This window comes from Sturnira hondurensis, unplaced genomic scaffold (assembly GCF_014824575.4).
Source record: "Sturnira hondurensis isolate 20B ecotype Veracruz unplaced genomic scaffold, ASM1482457v3 Scaffold0016587, whole genome shotgun sequence".
Lineage (NCBI taxonomy): Eukaryota > Metazoa > Chordata > Mammalia > Chiroptera > Phyllostomidae > Sturnira > Sturnira hondurensis.
In genome coordinates this window covers 750,374-768,180 of record NW_028089218.1, presented here as the reverse complement: position 1 = coordinate 768,180, position 17,807 = coordinate 750,374, and the positions used below count along the sequence as shown (strand labels likewise).

The following is a 17,807-nucleotide window of genomic DNA, read 5'->3' as shown; positions in this document are numbered from 1 at the left end:
AATAACAACATCAAACTGTCTCTCCTCTGTGGCAGAGGTGGAAGGGAGGATACAGTGTACGGCGACTGGAGCCTTCATTTCTGAGCCATTGATGGATAGGGTGACAGCCATCCTGCTTTGCCAGAGAATGTGCTGGTTTTACCACTGAAAGTCCCAAGTCCTGGGCCAGCTGGGGTGGTTGTCACCCTGTGTTCTAAGTAAGAGCTCTGAAATTTGCTCTCCTGGCCCCTGCTACAAGCCTAAAGTTTCTCTGATGTTTTAATAACAGATTTCACACATTGTCCGCTACAAGGTCTCAGTTCGCTGCAAAACAGTCTGGTTTTGTGCTTTCCGGTTTAGCCTTGAGGTTTTCGTGACTCGTGTATTACAGAGAGGATCACTGGTGTTCTAAGGAATGCTTCATTTTGTCCACACTGTGGAAACAGTTTCTATATGATGAGTGAGGCACTGATATGGGCCCTTCTCCCTCCAGACAGTGGCCTGGAAGTGTTAGCTGTGCAGCGGGTGTCAAAGACCCAGGCCTGGCAACGCACAGGGCGCGCTGGCAGAGAGGACAGTGGCATCTGTTACCGGCTGTACACAGAGGATGAGTTTGAAAAGTTTGAGAAGATGACCGTGCCGGAGATCCAAAGGTGGGCCCAAGGTGCCCCCGCGCCCCTGTCGTCTGTCCCCCCATCTCCCTTTCCTGTTTGCTGAGGTCTTCCCAGAGTTGCAGTTCTAACACTCCTCAGTGGATGGCTCTGACCCACTGGCTGGAGGACCAAGGCAAGTGAACAGCACACGTCCCTCACTCTTCATAGGTGTAACCTGGCGAGCGTGATGCTGCAGCTGCTGGCGATGAAAGTCCCCAACGTGCTCACCTTTGACTTCATGTCCAAACCATCTCCCGGTGAGTGGACTCTTCAGTGGAGTGGACAGTGTACAAGTAGGCAAACGACAGCAAATGGACTCTCAAAAGCATTTTAGAGGTCTCCTTTGGTTTAATCTGGTGGAGAACAACACCAACTGCCAGAGAAGTGTCTCAGAATCATGGAAGGACAGATTCGGAGCCATCGGCACCTTTCTAGGCCAGAAACAGTGGCTTCCTAGAGGGACTCCCAGTTGGTTCCTGGACCACAGGGAGCCTTGGAAAGTAGTTGAAAGGGTCCAAGGGTTATGCAGAGATTGTACATCTGCCAGCAAAAGGACTGAAAAGGTCAAGTTTCTTTGCTTTTGACTAGAGTTTGATCAGTTCCTCTCCTGCACTGATCTCTCCATAAGGAAGAAGGAATTGGGATCTTTCCAATGACGGTAGCTCAGCATTTGACATCTCTTCAACACGTGATTTTCCTTTTCTTCTTTTCCTTTCTCCTTATTAAATGAAGAAATTCAATTTTCTCTTTTTTTCTTTCTGTCTTTATTTTTAGAGAGAGGGGAAGGGAGGGAAAAAGAGGGAGAGAAACATCAGTGTGGGGTTGCCCCTCATGTACCTACAGCTGGGGACCTGGCCCACAACCCAGGCATGTGCCCTGACTGGGGATTGAACCAACAACCCTTTGGTTCACAGACCAGCACTCAATCCACTGAGCCACACTGGCTAGGGCTCAATTTTCTTTTAAAGTAAACATTGATGAGTAAATGAGAGTCCCACCCCTGATCTTCAGGTTCTTAGTTTCCTATCCCTAAAATAACCTCATGACCATGTTCTAGTTGCCTTCTAGAGAAAATATACATATGCAAGTATATATAATTTTACAATGCTAACAGCAATACATGCTGTGCACTGTTCTACACCTATTTTTTCCAGTTTCTTTGAGATATAATGACATACTGTATTTTTCGGACCATAAGATGCACCTAGGTTTTAGAGGAAAATAGAAAAAAAGTTTTTGAAGCAAAAAATGTAAAATATTTAGTCACATAAATAACATAACATTCACTAATATAAATGTAAACAAAACTCAACAGCAGCATTAACAACCATTATTCCTCCCAAATTTGGGTTGGGAGGAAGGGGAAGCATCTTTCAGTCCAAAAAATATGGTACATCACTGGATAGGTTAAGGTAACTTGCATAGTAATTGGCGTTACACAGAGTATGAAATAATTACCTCTTACAAGTTTAGTTAGCATCCATCCTCTCGCATAGATATAATAAAAAGAGAAAGCAAAAAAGAAAAATACTGTATTTTTTTTCATTGCTAAATTCCTGCACACAAGGGAAGAACACACATGTAAGGTAGAGGGAACAGTAAAACCAACACTTGTGTGCCCCTCACAGCGGCCTGGACTCCTCCCTGCCACAGTGCTTCCTTCCCACTCCCTCAAGGTAACCACCCTCCCACTCTGCCTTTGTAGTTCTCTTGCTTTTATATACTGTGTAACTCTTTGGATGTGTATCCCTGAACAACGTGTTGTTTTCATTTGCGTGTTTAGGTGTCATTCTTCAGTAACTGTCCGTTTTCATTCATTCTGCTTTGTAAGGTTTACTTGTGTTGGTGTGTTTTCACCACTGAATGCTGCTCCATGAGTAAAGCAAAATGTGCTTTGCTATTTTCCTGTTGACTGAGACATTTGCACATTGCTCTTTGCAACTAATATACTTCTCAGGTTGTTTCCTCTCAGTATGTATACAGTTGTGACATCTTAGGAGTACTTTTTTATTCCTTGATAGGTGAAGGAAGGTACATCAATACACCTGATGTACTTACATGGTTCTAAATTCAGAAAGCATAAAAGAATGACTAGCCAGGGGTCCCCGGTGTGTCCATGGCTGTGAGTGTGTTTCTGGAGATATAGGTCTTTGTCTTTTGTATGAGTTCATCTGTGGGTGAATTCTTTTCTATTTATTTTTTTAAAAATTTTGTGGGTGCAATTCTTAAGTGAGACATTGCTGGGTTTGAAATTTACATACATATTGCCAAATTACTGACCATTCTTTCAAAAGGGAATTGAAGACAGTGATGTGTCATTAACAGCTTTGAAAGTATGTTGGGGTTAGTGGTCATTGTGATCTTTGCTGTGTTTTGATGAGTTGTCAAGTTATCAGAAGCTCCCAGAAGCACTGAACTAGTTGCAACTTCTTTCTTTGATTTTTGACTCCTTTTTATGACTCTTTTTCTTCAGATCATGTTCAGGCGGCCATTGCCCAACTGGACCTGTTGGGTGCTCTTGAACGTAAGGACGACCAGCTTACCCTGACTCCAATTGGAAGAAAGATGGCAGCATTTCCTTTAGAACCCAAATTTGCCAAAGTAAATGATACCCTCTCTTCAGTCCCCTTTCTGTACGTTACAGGTTAGCCATCCCAAAGTAGACTTCGAAACCCAGTGCTTCTAGATTCATCTTCACTATTCTCCTACATAATTATCCACTCTGGCTTTGTTTCTGACACTGATTTATGTTCTGTGTGGGATTAGAACTCATATTAAATCATGAGCTACCCACAAGGAACTGGGAATCCTGCAGGAAAGGTGATTGTTTTACAAACAATCAAAAAAAGCCAAGTAACATTAATGCACAGTCATGGTTTTAGAAACATCTGCCCTTTAACACCTTAGAAAGGAAGCTGCAAATGCAATATACAGAAATACTGTGTTCAGAAGCTAGGAAGAATTTTGGTTAATGTGGTTTATAATTTTGATTTGCAGACCATCCTCCTGTCCCCCAAATTCCATTGTACGGAGGAGATACTGACCATTGTCTCCCTGCTGTCTGTGGACAGTGTTCTCTACAACCCCCCCTCCCGGCGGGATGAGGTGCAGAGCGTTCGGAAGAAGTTCATATCCAGCGAGGGCGACCATATTACCCTGCTCAATATCTACCGGACCTTCAAAAACATAGGCGGAAATAAGGTGAGCCTTGTGCCATTCCTTTTCTCAAGTGATACCTCTTTTCAGGCATATGGACCTTCCTTTTTGGCTGAATCATCTAAATAGCCACAAAAAGAGTGTCAGATGTCATCTCAGAGACATCTGCGTACAGAGACAGTACCAGGGAGAAAAGTGATTCCTGCCTTTCACTCTACTTGTGTTTAACTTGTACTTAATGTGGGCAAGTTAGTTCAGTACTTAGTGACCAGTCTCTTAGCTACAAAATGGGTTTTTCCCACCTGCCCCTGTCTTTGTCGTGATTTTTTTTGCTTGTATGACAATTCAGTTCTTTGGACCCAGATGGAAAATGGCAATATATTGTTTCATTTATCAGTATAGTCAGTAACTGTGCCCTAGTGTATGTGCTTTAACTTTGCATTTTAATGCAGTTAATTAAAGAAAAAAACCACCATCCACTTTTAGCAGTTGTGAGCATTTTGCTCTATTTGTCTCTCCCTGTGGAACCACTGTCCGGATGTGGAAGTGTGTTCCCGTGGGCTAGAGAGCATCCTTTCACTTCATTGGATACTGCAGCTGTTTTCTTCAGCTGCCCTGTGGCAGCCTGTTTGCACTTCCACCACTACAGTGAACACCTATGCAGGTCTCCTTGCACACAAGGGGGAGCATTTCTCAGGGACCGACACTCAGAAGAGAGCCTGCTGGTCTTGGGTAGCTGCATCCAGCTTTACCAGGCTAGCGTGTAGCTCCCCAAAATTGTCAGCACCTCTATACTTCCCATAGTGATGTATAAGAGTTTCCAGCCCTGGCTGGTGTAGCTCAGTGACTTGAGCGTGGGCCTGCGAACCACACAATCGCAGTTCGATTCCCAGTCAGGGCACATGCCTGGGTTGCAGGCCAGTTCCCAGCAGGGGACCCACGAGAGGCAACCATACATTGATATTCTCTCTCTCTCCTTCCCTTCCCCTCTAAAGATAAATAAATAAAATCTTAAAAAAAAAGTTTCCATTTCCACATCCATCTCCAACGCTTAGTTGAAATGACAAATTTTGTCCAGTAGGTGTGAAATAGTATCTCAACTGTTTAAGTTACTTTGCCTTGATTCCTCAAGAGACTGAGTATCCTTATATAGGTGCATTGGTTACTGGCTATTTCTAGTAAATCTTCTGTGAGTTGTCTGTTCATTGCCTTTGTCCATTTTCTACTGGATTAATGGTGTTTTTCTTACCGATCTGTAGGAGACTTATTTTTTAATATATTCTGGTATAATACCTTTATTAGATAGAATGATGCAAACCTATTAGTCTATAGCATTTTCATGGCGACTTGACATAAGAAAAAATTCAGTTTTATTTTTATTTGAGTTATTGATATTTTTCCTTATGATTTATGCTTTTTGTTAAAGATATTTTTCTGTATTTGTGACAACTGAAGTTTTCTCTCTAAATTCAGCTATGTTCTAAAAATTATGTTATTTTCACTATAGAAATGACAGGATTGTGATCTCTTTTTCTCCTATTCAGGACTGGTGCAAAGAGAATTTTATCAATAGCAAGAATATGATGCTAGTAGCTGAAGTCAGAGCACAGCTGAGGGATATCTGCTTAAAGGTATTCTTTTTTTCTAGTCCTTCTTTGGGGGACTAAGCTGTCACTTTTCTCTAGGTGAAAAAAATTTAATTGTTTATAATAGTGATTACAAAACAAACTCTTGTTGCAAGAAAATTTAAAAGTAACGAAGAAAGTAAAAGTTACACACAATTCTGCCTCACCATTTTGGTCTGTTTCCTTATAGTCCTGCTTTTAAATGTTTTTTACATACTTAGTTACATTATATATAATTTATATCCAGTTTCTGTAAACTTTAAAAATATTTTACAATGTTAATGAGAACTTGTCCTAAGATTTTCTTTCTTTTTTTAAGATTTTTATTTTTAGAGAGAGAAGAAAGGAAGGAGAGAAACATCAGTGTGTGGTTGCCTCTCATGTGCCCCCTACTGGGGACCTGGCCTACAGCCCAGGCACATGCCCTGACTGGGAATTGAACTGGTGACCCTTTGCTTCACAGGCCCGTGCTCAGTCCACTAAGCTACACCAGCCAGGGCTTGTCCTAAGATTTTTTTTTAAGTAGGACTATGTTTATTATTTTCAGGTTACATAAGTAGTGCATAATTATTATAAATTGATACCATGCAGAAAAGAGTGATATATAATGTAGAAAATTTCATTTTCCCTTAATACTGCCCCTCAAAAGATAAATCTTTATTAACAGTCTGGTATAAATCCTTCTAGGATTTTTTCCTGTGTATGTGTGTACATACACATGGATACATATATAAAATTTTCTTCAGGAAATAAATATGAGCCCAGGTCAGGTAGCTCAGTTGGTTAGAGTGTTGTCCTGATGCACCAAGGTTGCAGGTTCAATCCCTGGTCAGGGCACATATAAAAATCAACCAATGAATAAGTGGAACGACACATCAGTGTTTCTCTCTCTCTCTAAAATCAATAAATAAAAATTTTTAAAAATACGATACACATTTTGTTTGTAGCTCACTTTTCCCACTTTGTAGACTTCTTGAATACTGAATGGGTCTGGGCTTTCTTTCACAGTTTATATGTGTGTATCTCCTTCTTTTTAGTGACCTCATAGCATTTCATTGTATCTATTACATTTTACTTAACCAGGCCCCTAATGGTGGCGGTTTAGGTTCTGTCGTAATGCCCAGCCTCCTACACAGTATATGTGTGTGGCCTGGTACGCACAGAATGAATGGTGAATTCATGGGTGGTGAATTTAGGTCTTGATAGTTATTGCCAAATCATCAGCCAGAAAGTTTTCAGTTAGCTTACTTTCCCTCTTAGAGGGCATGATTGCCTGACACTCGACATTTTACCTCGGAGGTGGAAGGGAGCTTATGTCAGCATCTCCTGTTGCTGAGCATGGAAGTGCCCACTGTCTGCTGTCAGAACAACTCTGGTGAATGTGTGTGGGTGTCAGGCCTCTTCTGAGACAGCCCTGCAGTGCAGACTCTCTGCACGTTGCTAGGAGAGTTGTTGCCTGTACCCAGCCTGTGTCTGATGCCAGTGGCCTGTTGTTAACACTAAAGCTATTTCTTTTCATAGTAGCCTGATGTGTTCTGATTTGACACATTTCCCAAACCCGTCTTGCATTCAAACAGTTTTCCTGCCAGATCATCTCAGCTTAGTCCGTTTTCTCAGTTTATTAATGACCGTAGAAATGGTGCTTCTCAGTTACTTCTGACTTTAGAAGCTTCAGTGGCTGACCAGGCCTCTACATGCCAGGTACTGGTCAAGGTCCTGCAGGCTTACAGACCCACCATTCTAAACACTGTTCACATGACAGCCATATTTTTAATCCTCATTTCCTCCCTATGAGGTTGACTCTGTTACTATTCCCATTTTACCAGTGATGGTAAAAGTAGAGCCTAAGGAAGTTAAGTAAGTTGCCCCAAATCACCCAGCCAGTGAGTGGTACAGCCAGCAAGGAGACACTAGTTAGCTGTAGGGCCCTGGGCTTCCTGGAGGTGGTGATACTGAGCTACTGACAGATGAGGAGTTAGTGTCCTCCTCAGGCCAGAATCAGCTGATTGCAAAGAACAAAACACCCTGAACCACCTTAAAAGGGAAAAGGAGTGTGTGGGGTGGGGGGGGTGCATCTCTGGGAACCTACAGGCAAGAAATAGTCCAGCCCCACAGGGAGTGGAATGAGAACCAGAAGAGGACAGCAGGAGCAAAGGCAGCTTTCTCTGGGCCTGCCTGGCCTCTTGTTTTGGCTGCTTTCTGCATGCTTCCTTCTCGCTTCTCACCACTGCCTTAGCACACAAAGTAAGGCTGCTTTCCCTAGCCTCCCACTCAAGACACTAAGAGGGATTGCTCGGATTTCCCACACTCAGACCCCAAATGCCTAGAAGTGAGAAACTGGCCTATGTGCGTCAGGCAAGTGTATACCACTGGCTGGTTCATCCGTAGCCTGGAGTATAAGATGACATGACCTGCTTAGCGGGGGTAGTAGGGCCAGGAGACTGAGGGCTGACACTTCCACTGTGGAGCCAGGGGGTGGTTTATCCCCTGGCAGTGCACATGTGAAGGCACCGTCATGGAACGGGCCTTGGAGAGAGAAGGCAGTTGAGTTTGGAGGACCCGGGCCACTCAGAGGGCTCATTCACAGCTTCACTGGAAGCTCGGATTGCTTTGCCAGGAGGAGTAGAAACAGTGAAGGCTTTTGGAATAAATAAAAATTTTTAAGAATACGTTTAATGTGTAACGTATTTTTAATGTGTTTATTCACTGGAAAATGTGTTTATTCATTGGAAACTCGGATTGCTTTGCCAGGAGCAGTAGAAACAGTGAAGGCTTTTCAGCGGGTGAGAAATGACTGGAGTTGTGCTATAGGAAGGTTATTGGGCAGCACTGTGTGAGACGGATCGGAGGAGATGATGAAGTAGTCAAAGTCAGAGGGAAAGGCCTTTCCTTCCGGGAATGTCCTGGCAGATACTACCATGAGGGGGTGGGTGCTGGGTCGCCCAACCTGTCTGTGGTTGGGAACCTTCTGTGCTCATCTCCCTCCTGGTCCCAACTTGCCCAGGCTGTGGTTTCTCCGTTTTCAGTCCGCCCTCCTTCAACTGCGCCTCTTCCCCTGCCCATGCTGGTCTCTCGATCTCCAAGGCATGTGAGAAAACAAGCCCTGACCGGCAACACCCACTTTGTTAGGCTTGTAGTGTGGGCTTTGTAGGTGCAGTTGCTTCAAATACTGTGCAGTGCTGAGCAGCATTTATGTATGGGGTCTTTTCCAATTCTCACTTTCTCCTGAAGCAGATGTCAATGCCGATCATGTCATCCCGAGGGGACATGGAGAATGTCCGCCGCTGCCTGGCTCATAGCCTCTTCATGAGCACTGCTGAGCTTCAGCCAGACGGTACCTATGCCACCACAGACACTCACCAGCCAGTGGCCATCCACCCCTCATCCGTCCTCTTCCACTGCAAGCCTGCCTGCGTCGTGTACACTGAGCTGCTCCACACTAACAAGTGCTACATGCGAGACCTCTGCGTGGTGGACGCCGAGTGGTTGTATGAGGCCGCCCCAGAGTACTTCCGGAGGAAGCTGAGAAGCACCAGAAACTGAGCCACCCCAGGGTGCTGCCTGAACTGCTGGGGCCTGGGAGCTGGGACCACAGCCATCCTCACAGCAGACTTCCCACCTGGTGCCTAGTGAGGCAGCAGGTTTTAATGTAGCGGAACATGTCTGACATCCTGGAGCTCGCAAGTGTCTTTCTTTAAATTCCTTAGACTGAACCATGTAGGCATGCATCACTATTTATACCTTTGAGACATCAAAATTATGCTTTTGGTTCTTGCTTAGGTGACTTTGGGTGATGTAGTTAACTTCTGAGCCTCAGTTTCCTCATGTGCCAAATGGGGAAACTAATAAAACTTGCAGGGTTGGGGTCGTGAGGTTTAGAGAAAATGGAAGTACCCAGAGCTGTGCAGCCCATGGTGGACACACAAAATGTCGGCTTGGCGTTGCCGCCCTTTACATGACGTGAATTGAGCACAACAAAATCCCCCATGTTCTCAAGGCTAAGGGGGACTTTCTAGAATAGGAGGTCGCAGAGCTCAGGTTTGTCCTTGGATCCATTTTAATGTTTGTCTAAGTTTTTTAATAGAAAAACCTAAGAAATTGACATCTGTAGAAGTTTCAGGAGGGAGGTACTGTTGTCCTTACCTGGTAGCCTGGCCGCCCCCGCAGAACCTCCTCCTCAGGGAGTGGACTCCTGCTGCCTCCAAGCAGTAAAGGAGCAGTCGTGGGCTGCTGAGCTGTGCATCTTCCATCTTGGTGCTTCTGTGGCAGGTGTCCTCACCTGTCCTTTCAGGAGATGTGGAGGTTTCCTGGGTGGAGGTTGATTTCTATCTTCTGAATCATGTCAAGTATAAACATGGGCAATTGACCTTGGAAGGCAGTAGCTCCAAAGATACTCAGGATACTCCAGGATACTCCAGAATACTCAGTTGATATTTTTCTCTGGAACTGGATCCACATAAGTATGTGAGTGTGAGGAATGACCCCATGCTACATCTCAGCCATTTCTCTTCTGGCAGGGTCCCTGGTCAGAGGGCTAGTGGGGGTGGGGGGGCAGGCAGACAGAAGGTCCACAAGAACCAGACAGTATTGACTCATCCTGTCCACCACATCTGGTGTTTATATTCCAGCATCTTATTTATTGTCTTTATCTTTTTCCTTCTTTGAAGACAATATGGCTTTGTTACTTCCTAACTCGACCAATCATCACTCTCTAACCCTTAGTTTCTACATTTCTCAAAGGGAATTAGAGGGTCTTCTCAACCTCTTCGTATTCCCCCCCTTTTTTTTGAGAAGGGAAAAAGACACCAAAGGTTCACCTTAGATATTTACTTAACAAAGGTAAATGAATGTCTTGTCCTAGAAGCAGCCAAGATTTAGCCCTTTTAATGTGCTTAATTGGTCTAAACGCATGTGTAGTATTTTGGTCGTTATTTAACAAAGTGAATCATACAGTTTATCTGCAAAGGGCCAAACTGAGAGATCCTTCAGAAACAGCGGGCAGTTTCTTTGCTCTGGATCCAGTGACCTGTACTTCTGGACTAGCCCGCGGAAGCTCCCCATTCCAGGCCTCATCTCTCCACGTCTGTGTCTGCCAAGTCTGGCCCAGGCTTTCCAGCACTAGCTGTGGCCCTGAGAAGTCAAGCTTTTATCTGGTGTGCAGGGCACTTGTGATTTAATTCTATTAGAAATATTTATGTTTAGGACAAATAGGATTCGACAGATCCTATATATCCTATCTCAGCTATTTTCAACCTTTTTCATCTCATGGCACACATAAACTAATTACTAAAATTCTGCAGTACACCAAAAAATACATTTTTTGCTAACCTGACAAAAAATAGGTATTTTTTTTTGTTTTGTTGGCTGTTGATATTTTTTAAAATTTGACAACATAAGGAAAAGAGGTCAGCGTTCTGACTAAATAGTTAGGTATTGCATGCTTTAAAAATTCTTGTCTTGCACAGTGTAGTTCAGTGGATTCAGTGTTGGCCTGTGAACCAAAGGGTCACCAGTTCAATTCCCAGTCGGGGCACGTGCCTAGGATCCAGGCCAGGTCCCCAGTGGGGAGCACACAGACACAACCACACATTGATGTTTCTGTCCCTCTCTTTCTCCCTTTCTTTCCCTCTCTCTAAAAATAAATAAAATCCTAAAAGAAAATGCTTGTGGCACACTGGTTGAAGATCGCTGCCCTATCATATTGCATACTTAGACTTTTAGCTGGTTCTTCCTCAGATTGACTTGTTTTTACTGTTACTGACTTTCTGAAAAGTTTTTCGAATGGTTTTTAAAGAATACTTTTCTCATTTATTTAATAGAGGCCTACGATGTTCAGTCTGACTTGATAAAAGAAAATATTGTATTTTTAATTCAAATTTCATCATGCTGGTAAAACATTGGGAATGGGGTGATTTATCATGTTCCTCAGCAAAATCTCTCTCTGGGGCAAGTGAAACTTAGAATAACTTGTGTCCAATGTTTCTTGTGTTCCTGAAGAGTTTCTGGAAAATACATATTTTTCTGAGCAGGAATAAGGGATAAATAGCTTTTAAGTAAATGTAAATAGGTTCTAATTAGCTTTAATGTTTAATGTTTCTGTATAGAAATATGTTTATCACTGTAACATTCTGGTAGTTTTAATACAATAGTTTTCTATTGGGCTTTTTAAAAAGTTAATTTTTAGCATAGCTGCTCAGGGATTAAATCAGATTGCAAAACCCATTCTGAGTTCACACATATTGAGCTGAAGGAGTTTAATACATTTTAAACTTAAACTTTCTTAAGAAAGTTAAATGTTTCACAATGATGTGGCAATATAATCTTGAGCTACTCTTTTTCAATTGGTGAAGTCTCTAATAGTGTGACACCTCTTTTCCTCTCTGTGAAATCCATACCTGGTTGAGTCACTAGCTCCCATGAGCAGCTTCATGTAAATAGATGCACTCCAAGCAGATTTCATGTCCCAGGTGTTGGTTTTCTATTTCTTATGGTCCTGGAGTGTGGGAAAGCCAGAGCAACAGATTTCATTGCAGGGAAAGAACTATAGTGTTCTCTCCTTCTGACACCTGGTCCTTGTTAAGAACCCTTACTTAATGTTGCACCTCTGCTGGTGGTAAAGAGATTCCAGGATGGGGATGAGTATCTCCATCATGTATGTATCATACAAATGGATGATACATAAATCCATTTGTATCCTGTATTGTGATACATAAATCCATTTAATCAAGCTATCAAGAACCACTTGGAGCTGTGGCTAGGCAGCTAAGATACCATCCTGAGCATTTACGGGAACACTGCACCTGTGGGGAAGCAAGGATTCCATTAAACTTTGTTTGATCAGAATATTATAATTTGCAGAGGGAAAAAACAAGTTGGTTCAGGTTTATGTTGTATTTTGAGAATCTAGTTTTGTTCAAATAGACATAGCTCTATAGAAACATCAGTTCTTGTATGTAATGCTCAAATTTGCACATTCATTAAAAGTGAATCGTATACATGATGCGTGACTTTCTTGCGTCTCCTTTTCCTTATTTACAGAATGCTTTTTGTAATATATTAAGCATTAATCTTATCTTTGCCACTAATTGGGAAAGGCTTACTTTCTTGGTACCTTATATATCCTGTGTAAGGTAGGAACATCGGTTCTTAGCCTAAATCTGATGTAAGTCATGGCTTCTTACCTCGAAAAGAATATTGCCCCATCAGAACCTGAGAGCAAGGTTGGAGGGTTATGGAGAGAGAAGGTCGCAGGCATTAACCAGAGTTGTTGCCCGTCAGGAGCACCGGGGCTGGTGAGGTGAGTGGCAGCTGCCAGGTTAGGCCAGCACTGCCAGGTTTCTCCAGAGGGAAGAATGAAGGGGAGGGGCGGGGTAAGGGGGGCGACCACGTACCAGTAACGTGTCTTAAGAGAGATGATCTTGAAGGCTGCTCTTTAGGTTGTTGGGGATGGCAAGAGTTTATTCCATGAAGTCACAGAAAGCGTGGTGTGCTTTGAGAACAGTAGATGGTAATTTGGAGAATATAAGCAGCCACTGGAGAGAAGTGATGCTGGCAAATTAAATAGAAAACGTTGCTGCATACCACTCAGGCCGGCCCACTGGTCTACAAAAGCTCAGTTACCTGACTTGACCCCTCCCGCGGAAGCTGTGTGGGAGGCGCCCAGCAGGAGGCAAGGTTTTGCCCGCAGTGCCTTTGACCTGCAGACGACCTTGCGGAAGCGCTTCCCTAGCAGGGGCGGGACTTCCGGTGGTGAGCTCGTGGGAGCCCCTCGGGTCGGATCCTCTTCAGCTGCACGTGTCAGCCCCTGCCGCAGTCCCTTTCGCGATGCTCCCTCTGCTGCGCTGCGCGCCCCGCGCGTTGGGTGCAGCTGTTGCCGGCCTCCGTGCTGCCGCGCCCTCCGCGCCTCTCCGGCCGCTGCTGCAGTCCGCGCCCCGGCCGTGCACCCGGCCCTTTGGGCTCCTCAGCGTGCGCGCGGGGTCTGCGCGGCGGCCCGGCCTCCTGCGGGCTCGCGGACCCTGCGCCTGTGGCTGCGGCGGGCTGCACACCGAAGGTGAGTTCGCGTGTGTGGGCCGCGGCCGTGAGGGGCATATTCCGGGTGGGGTTGAGGAACCGGGGCAGGGAAGCGTAGACCGCGAGTGGGCCGCCCGGAGCCGCTCCGCGAGGTCCAGAACGTTTTCCCAGTTACTGGCAACCTCTGGGTGATACCTGCGTGCCATCACATTTCCCTCTCCCCTGCATCCTTAAAGCGTTTCGTTTGGGGCTGAGACATCCAATGAAAACCTGGAAGCTTACCTTATCTTTAGTTTCTTGAAAAGGGAACTTTGGGAAGGCCCCAAGTCGAGGTTTGAAAGTAGGGTGATTACGTCTTTTGGTAGGTAGGAAAAGATAGTTGGGAACTCTTTTGCTTGATGTGAAACGTGATGACTTAATTGTTGCAAATCCTTTTTCAGAATCGAACTCAGATTCCCACTGATAAGGAGATTGAGGCTTACTGGGTGTGAGTTGGCCTAAGTCCCTGAGGATTTTTTTTTGACACTCCAAGTCCAGATTTCTGGCTCGAGGAACCTCGGTCACTTTAGACTGATGGGCTGGCTGTTCTTTTTCTGTACCTTATGGATTTTCATTGTAGGGGACAAAGCTTTTGTTGAATTCCTGAGTGATGAAATTAAGGAGGAAAAGAAGATACAGAAGCATAAGTCCCTCCCCAAGATGTCTGGAGGTTGGGATCTGGAAGTGAATGGGACAGAAGCCAAACTAGTTCGGAATGTTGGTGGAGAAAAGTAAGTACTGGGGGCTCGTGGGCTCCGGAGTCCTAAGCCCATGACCCTGAGGGACCTGTCCTGGGTTCTGTTGAGGCAGGTACTATCATAATGGTTTCCAAGATGCAGAAGGAATCTTTGGGTAACTTTGTAAATTCTAAGTGGTTCATTAACTGTGCACAAATTTCCTGTGGGCTGGTTGCTAAGGAGGTGTATTCTATGATTGCACCTAAACCATTTTTCCTAGGGTGAGTCATAGTCAGTATTGGGGGATTAAAATATTCTGAGGAACATTGCAGTTCTGTGCCCAGAGCTCAAGTTGGTCACCACTGTTTCCAATTAGATTTTGTGGCTGAACCTCTAACCACTGCTCCTGTGAGAAGGTGGCTTCCTGGCAAAGCCCAGTTGGCGGCGCTCCGGAGGGCACAGTTAGAGTGCCAGTGTACACAGACGGTGCCGCTGGAGCAGCACAGCTCAGCAGGGCTGGTTCCGAATTTCACGTCACTTTTAATTTCAACTCAAACTTTGCCACACGATTTGTCAAGTGAGGATTCTTGCACCTTAAAATTGTCATTAGTTGTTGTTTCTGGCATCCCTTGTAATTATAAAACTTCCCACAAGTATTTGGAAAATGAATCCATACTGCAGCACATTGTTGTGAAGCTTCCCCTTCCTGGGATCAGGGCTGCTCTTGGTATTTGGCTGATGCAACTCTCTAGTGCCCCTTCTTCCTTTTCTCTGAGGGGCAGGTTTTCTGATGGAGAAAAAACTTTTTAAAGGAGGCAGCTATTGCCCTGACCAGTGTGGCTCGGTGGTTGGGTGTTGTTACGCAAAGCAAAAGTCAGGGCACGAGCCTGGGTTATGATTTAGTCCTTTTGTGGGGCACATACTAGAGGCAACCCGTAGATGTTTCTCTCCCTCTTTCTCCTTCCCTCACCCTCATTCTAAAAATAAATGAGTAAAATCTTTAAAAAGTAAAATAGAGGCATCCACCTATTTCATCCCACCACTTCCTAGGTGCTCACTGCCACTGGAAGGAGCCCCAGGAAGCAGGCCTGGGGGAAGTAACCTACACATGCCTGTAATTGGCTGACATGAGCTCTGAGGCCTGTGAGTCTGACTTCAAGCAGCTGGCACAGAGGAGGCATGTTTCATACCCACTGATTCCATCTCAGGGTGGGACGTGCACTCCCAGGCCTTTTTGGGAGGTCCGTAATAATTCAGATGTAAAGCTAGCTAGGATAGACATTGTTCCAACAAGCATGTTTAACTATAGCAGGCCTCCATACTTAATGTTCAGTTTTTTTAAAAAAACCTATACCATGTCCTTTGTGTTTTCTTCTCTCTAGGGTCACTGTCACTTTCAACATTAACAATAGCATCCCACCAACATATGATGGGGAGGAGGAGCCCTCCCAAGGGCAGAAGGTTGAAGAACAGGAGGTAAGCCGTAACACTGTAACCAGCCTTTACCTCAGTTCTAACAGGCCCATAGGCTTAGAGGAACATTGTGTTTTTTTGTTTCATTTCTCTAATGCTAGAAGGGGAAAGAAGCTGCAAACAAGCATCCTTGGGACTTTGCTTGTAGAGCAGCAGTTTCTGGCCAGCTTTATCACCAGGAGTGTGTGGCCCATTTTCTTTCCCAGAGACTGAGTAAATTGTCATCTTGTAGGCTCGAGTTTTATAGTTTGACCTTTGTTCTCCTAATAGAAAACCATTGAAATTGTGTTTTACCCTTCTATAACAAGAAGAGGTTTAATATTGAAGGTTATCATTTGGAGTCTTCCCAAGTGAGGAATGCTAGAAATAAACACCAGCCACTTAACCAAGGTAGCAAAGTTGGGGACATCAGATATTTAACATCAGAATTCTGGTAAGGTCTTTCGTATATGGCTGGCCTCCTTGGGGCCCAGTCTTCAAACATTTTAGGAAGCAGCGGATCTGGCCTAGAAACTGCTGGCGTAAGGGCCACAGAGTCCCTAGACCTTCTAAGAAGGTTATCAGTGTTGTCTTATGACCCAGAACAGAGAGCACAGCTTCCTGGTGACATCAGACTATGATCTTGGCATTGAGTGGGTCACTGTCAAAGGGAGGGTTGCTGTGATTATTCCGACTTTAGGATGGCCAGCCAGCAAAATGTACCAGCCTTTGGTCCTGGGCCATAGGAAGAGCCTGAAACAGACAGTGGCAAGAGATCTAAGGAGCTTTATGCCATCTTAGCCGTTTATGGATGGAGAAACAGTCCAGGAAGATTGAAGAATGATCTAAGTTTCAGTCAGTTGGCACACAGCTGGGGCTGGAATTCAGATTTCTTCATTCCGAACTTAGTATGTTATTTGAAAAAGTAGTGTCAACAGAATTGAAATACTAAATATATGATGCTCTGCCCTTGAAAACTCTAGAAAGAATCCATAGGAAGAATTCAAAATGAGCTGGTATGTGGGTTTAGTACCATTACTGGCTCCTTATTTGAGAACACTGTAGCAAAGACTTTAAAAATGGCTAAGTGACATCTTCCTAACAGTGGTGGCTTCCAGACACCCTGAATTGTCTGAGACCTTTGGTCCAAGCACCCAGTGCCTAACAACAAGGGCATGTACTGCCTTATTCTTGTTTCCCCAGCCTGAATTGACATCTACTCCCAATTTCGTGGTTGAAGTTATAAAGAAAGATGGCAAGAAGGCCCTTGTGCTGGACTGTCACTATCCGGAAGACGAGGTGAGTAGGATGGAGTGCTAGCACCTTGGCATCCCTGGGGACACCAAGGGATGCCCTGGGGACGCCTTGGGAGACCTTACTGGTCCCTTTTCTAGCATAGACCAACAAAGCTGGGGAAGAGCGGGGTGGGGAATGAGGGAGCAAGGTTAAAACCTGGTTGGTCTCAACCTGTAAATAGTCCCTGTTCTTTGCATGAGTCTGACCTATCTTGGAAAACCCTTCAGTTTCCTGAATTATTTGTCTGTCTCTTCTCAGGTTGGACAAGAAGAAGAGGGTGAGAGTGACATTTTCTCCATCAGGGAAGTGAGCTTTCAGTCCACTGGTGAATCTGAATGGAAGGACACAAATTACACACTCAACACAGATTCCCTGGACTGGGTGAGTGCTGGATAAGATGGGGTGCTCTTGGGCCTTGTAGGGGAGGTCCTGGTCCAAGGAGAGACCAAAAAAGTATTTTAATTATCAAATGTTACAGATGAAGCCTCTCTCTCTTTTTTAATGGTAAGTGTTTCTCCTTGTAGGCCTTATATGATCACCTAATGGACTTCCTTGCGGACCGGGGGGTGGACAATACTTTTGCGGATGAGCTGGTAGAGCTCAGCACAGCCCTGGAGCACCAGGAGTATATTACTTTTCTGGAAGACCTCAAAAGCTTCGTCAAGAGCCAGTAGAGCAGACAGGACGTTGAATTACCTTAATTTTATGGCAGGCTTTGCCAGTGAACAAAACCTACTTGGAAGCCAGATGTGTACTTTGAAATGTTTTCATCCTAATATCATGGGAAATGATTCAAATTTAAATTATTTGTTGTCCTTTATTTACTATTCATTTGTTTCTTTACAAATCTATTATTTCTAGATTTTTGTATAACATAATGATAGACAATAAAATAGGTTTATCTCTAAGGTGATTTGGCT

The 17,807-nt window shown here is 44.4% G+C and overlaps 2 protein-coding genes across 3 annotated transcripts in view; both read left to right on the top strand.

The window, feature by feature from the left end:
- Positions 1 to 17,807, top strand: part of DHX33 (DEAH-box helicase 33) — a 28,255-nt gene that overhangs the window by 9,966 nt on the left and 482 nt on the right. The window contains exons 7-12 of one of the 2 annotated variants that reach the window (XR_005069478.1): positions 473 to 632; positions 801 to 889; positions 3,106 to 3,233; positions 3,630 to 3,833; positions 5,333 to 5,419; positions 8,648 to 9,621. Coding sequence is in view for 1 of the 2 variants with exons in the window: in XM_037066266.1 (XP_036922161.1) it covers positions 473 to 632; positions 801 to 889; positions 3,106 to 3,233; positions 3,630 to 3,833; positions 5,333 to 5,419; positions 8,648 to 8,956 (977 nt within the window). In the remaining variant the exon portion in view is untranslated. Of the gene's footprint in view, positions 1 to 472; positions 633 to 800; positions 890 to 3,105; positions 3,234 to 3,629; positions 3,834 to 5,332; positions 5,420 to 8,647; positions 9,818 to 17,807 lie in introns of those variants that run through there. The other variant, XM_037066266.1, reaches the window with a different exon arrangement.
- On the top strand, positions 13,141 to 17,800 carry C1QBP (complement C1q binding protein). Its single transcript, XM_037066267.1, has 6 exons — positions 13,141 to 13,463; positions 14,043 to 14,193; positions 15,522 to 15,615; positions 16,795 to 16,890; positions 17,146 to 17,268; positions 17,412 to 17,800. Exons 1-6 carry the CDS (start codon positions 13,238 to 13,240, stop codon positions 17,559 to 17,561), a joined length of 840 nt encoding a protein of 279 aa, XP_036922162.1. The 5' UTR covers positions 13,141 to 13,237; the 3' UTR covers positions 17,562 to 17,800.

Coding starts and splice junctions, on each gene's coding strand:
- C1QBP (XM_037066267.1), top strand. CDS start 13,238: ATGCTCCCTCTGCTGCGCTGCGCGCCCCGCGCGTTGGGTGCAGCTGTT. Junction 13,464..14,042: donor CGGCGGGCTGCACACCGAAG/GTGAGTTCGCGT, acceptor TTTTCATTGTAG/GGGACAAAGCTTTTGTTGAA. Junction 17,269..17,411: donor ACACAGATTCCCTGGACTGG/GTGAGTGCTGGA, acceptor TTCTCCTTGTAG/GCCTTATATGATCACCTAAT.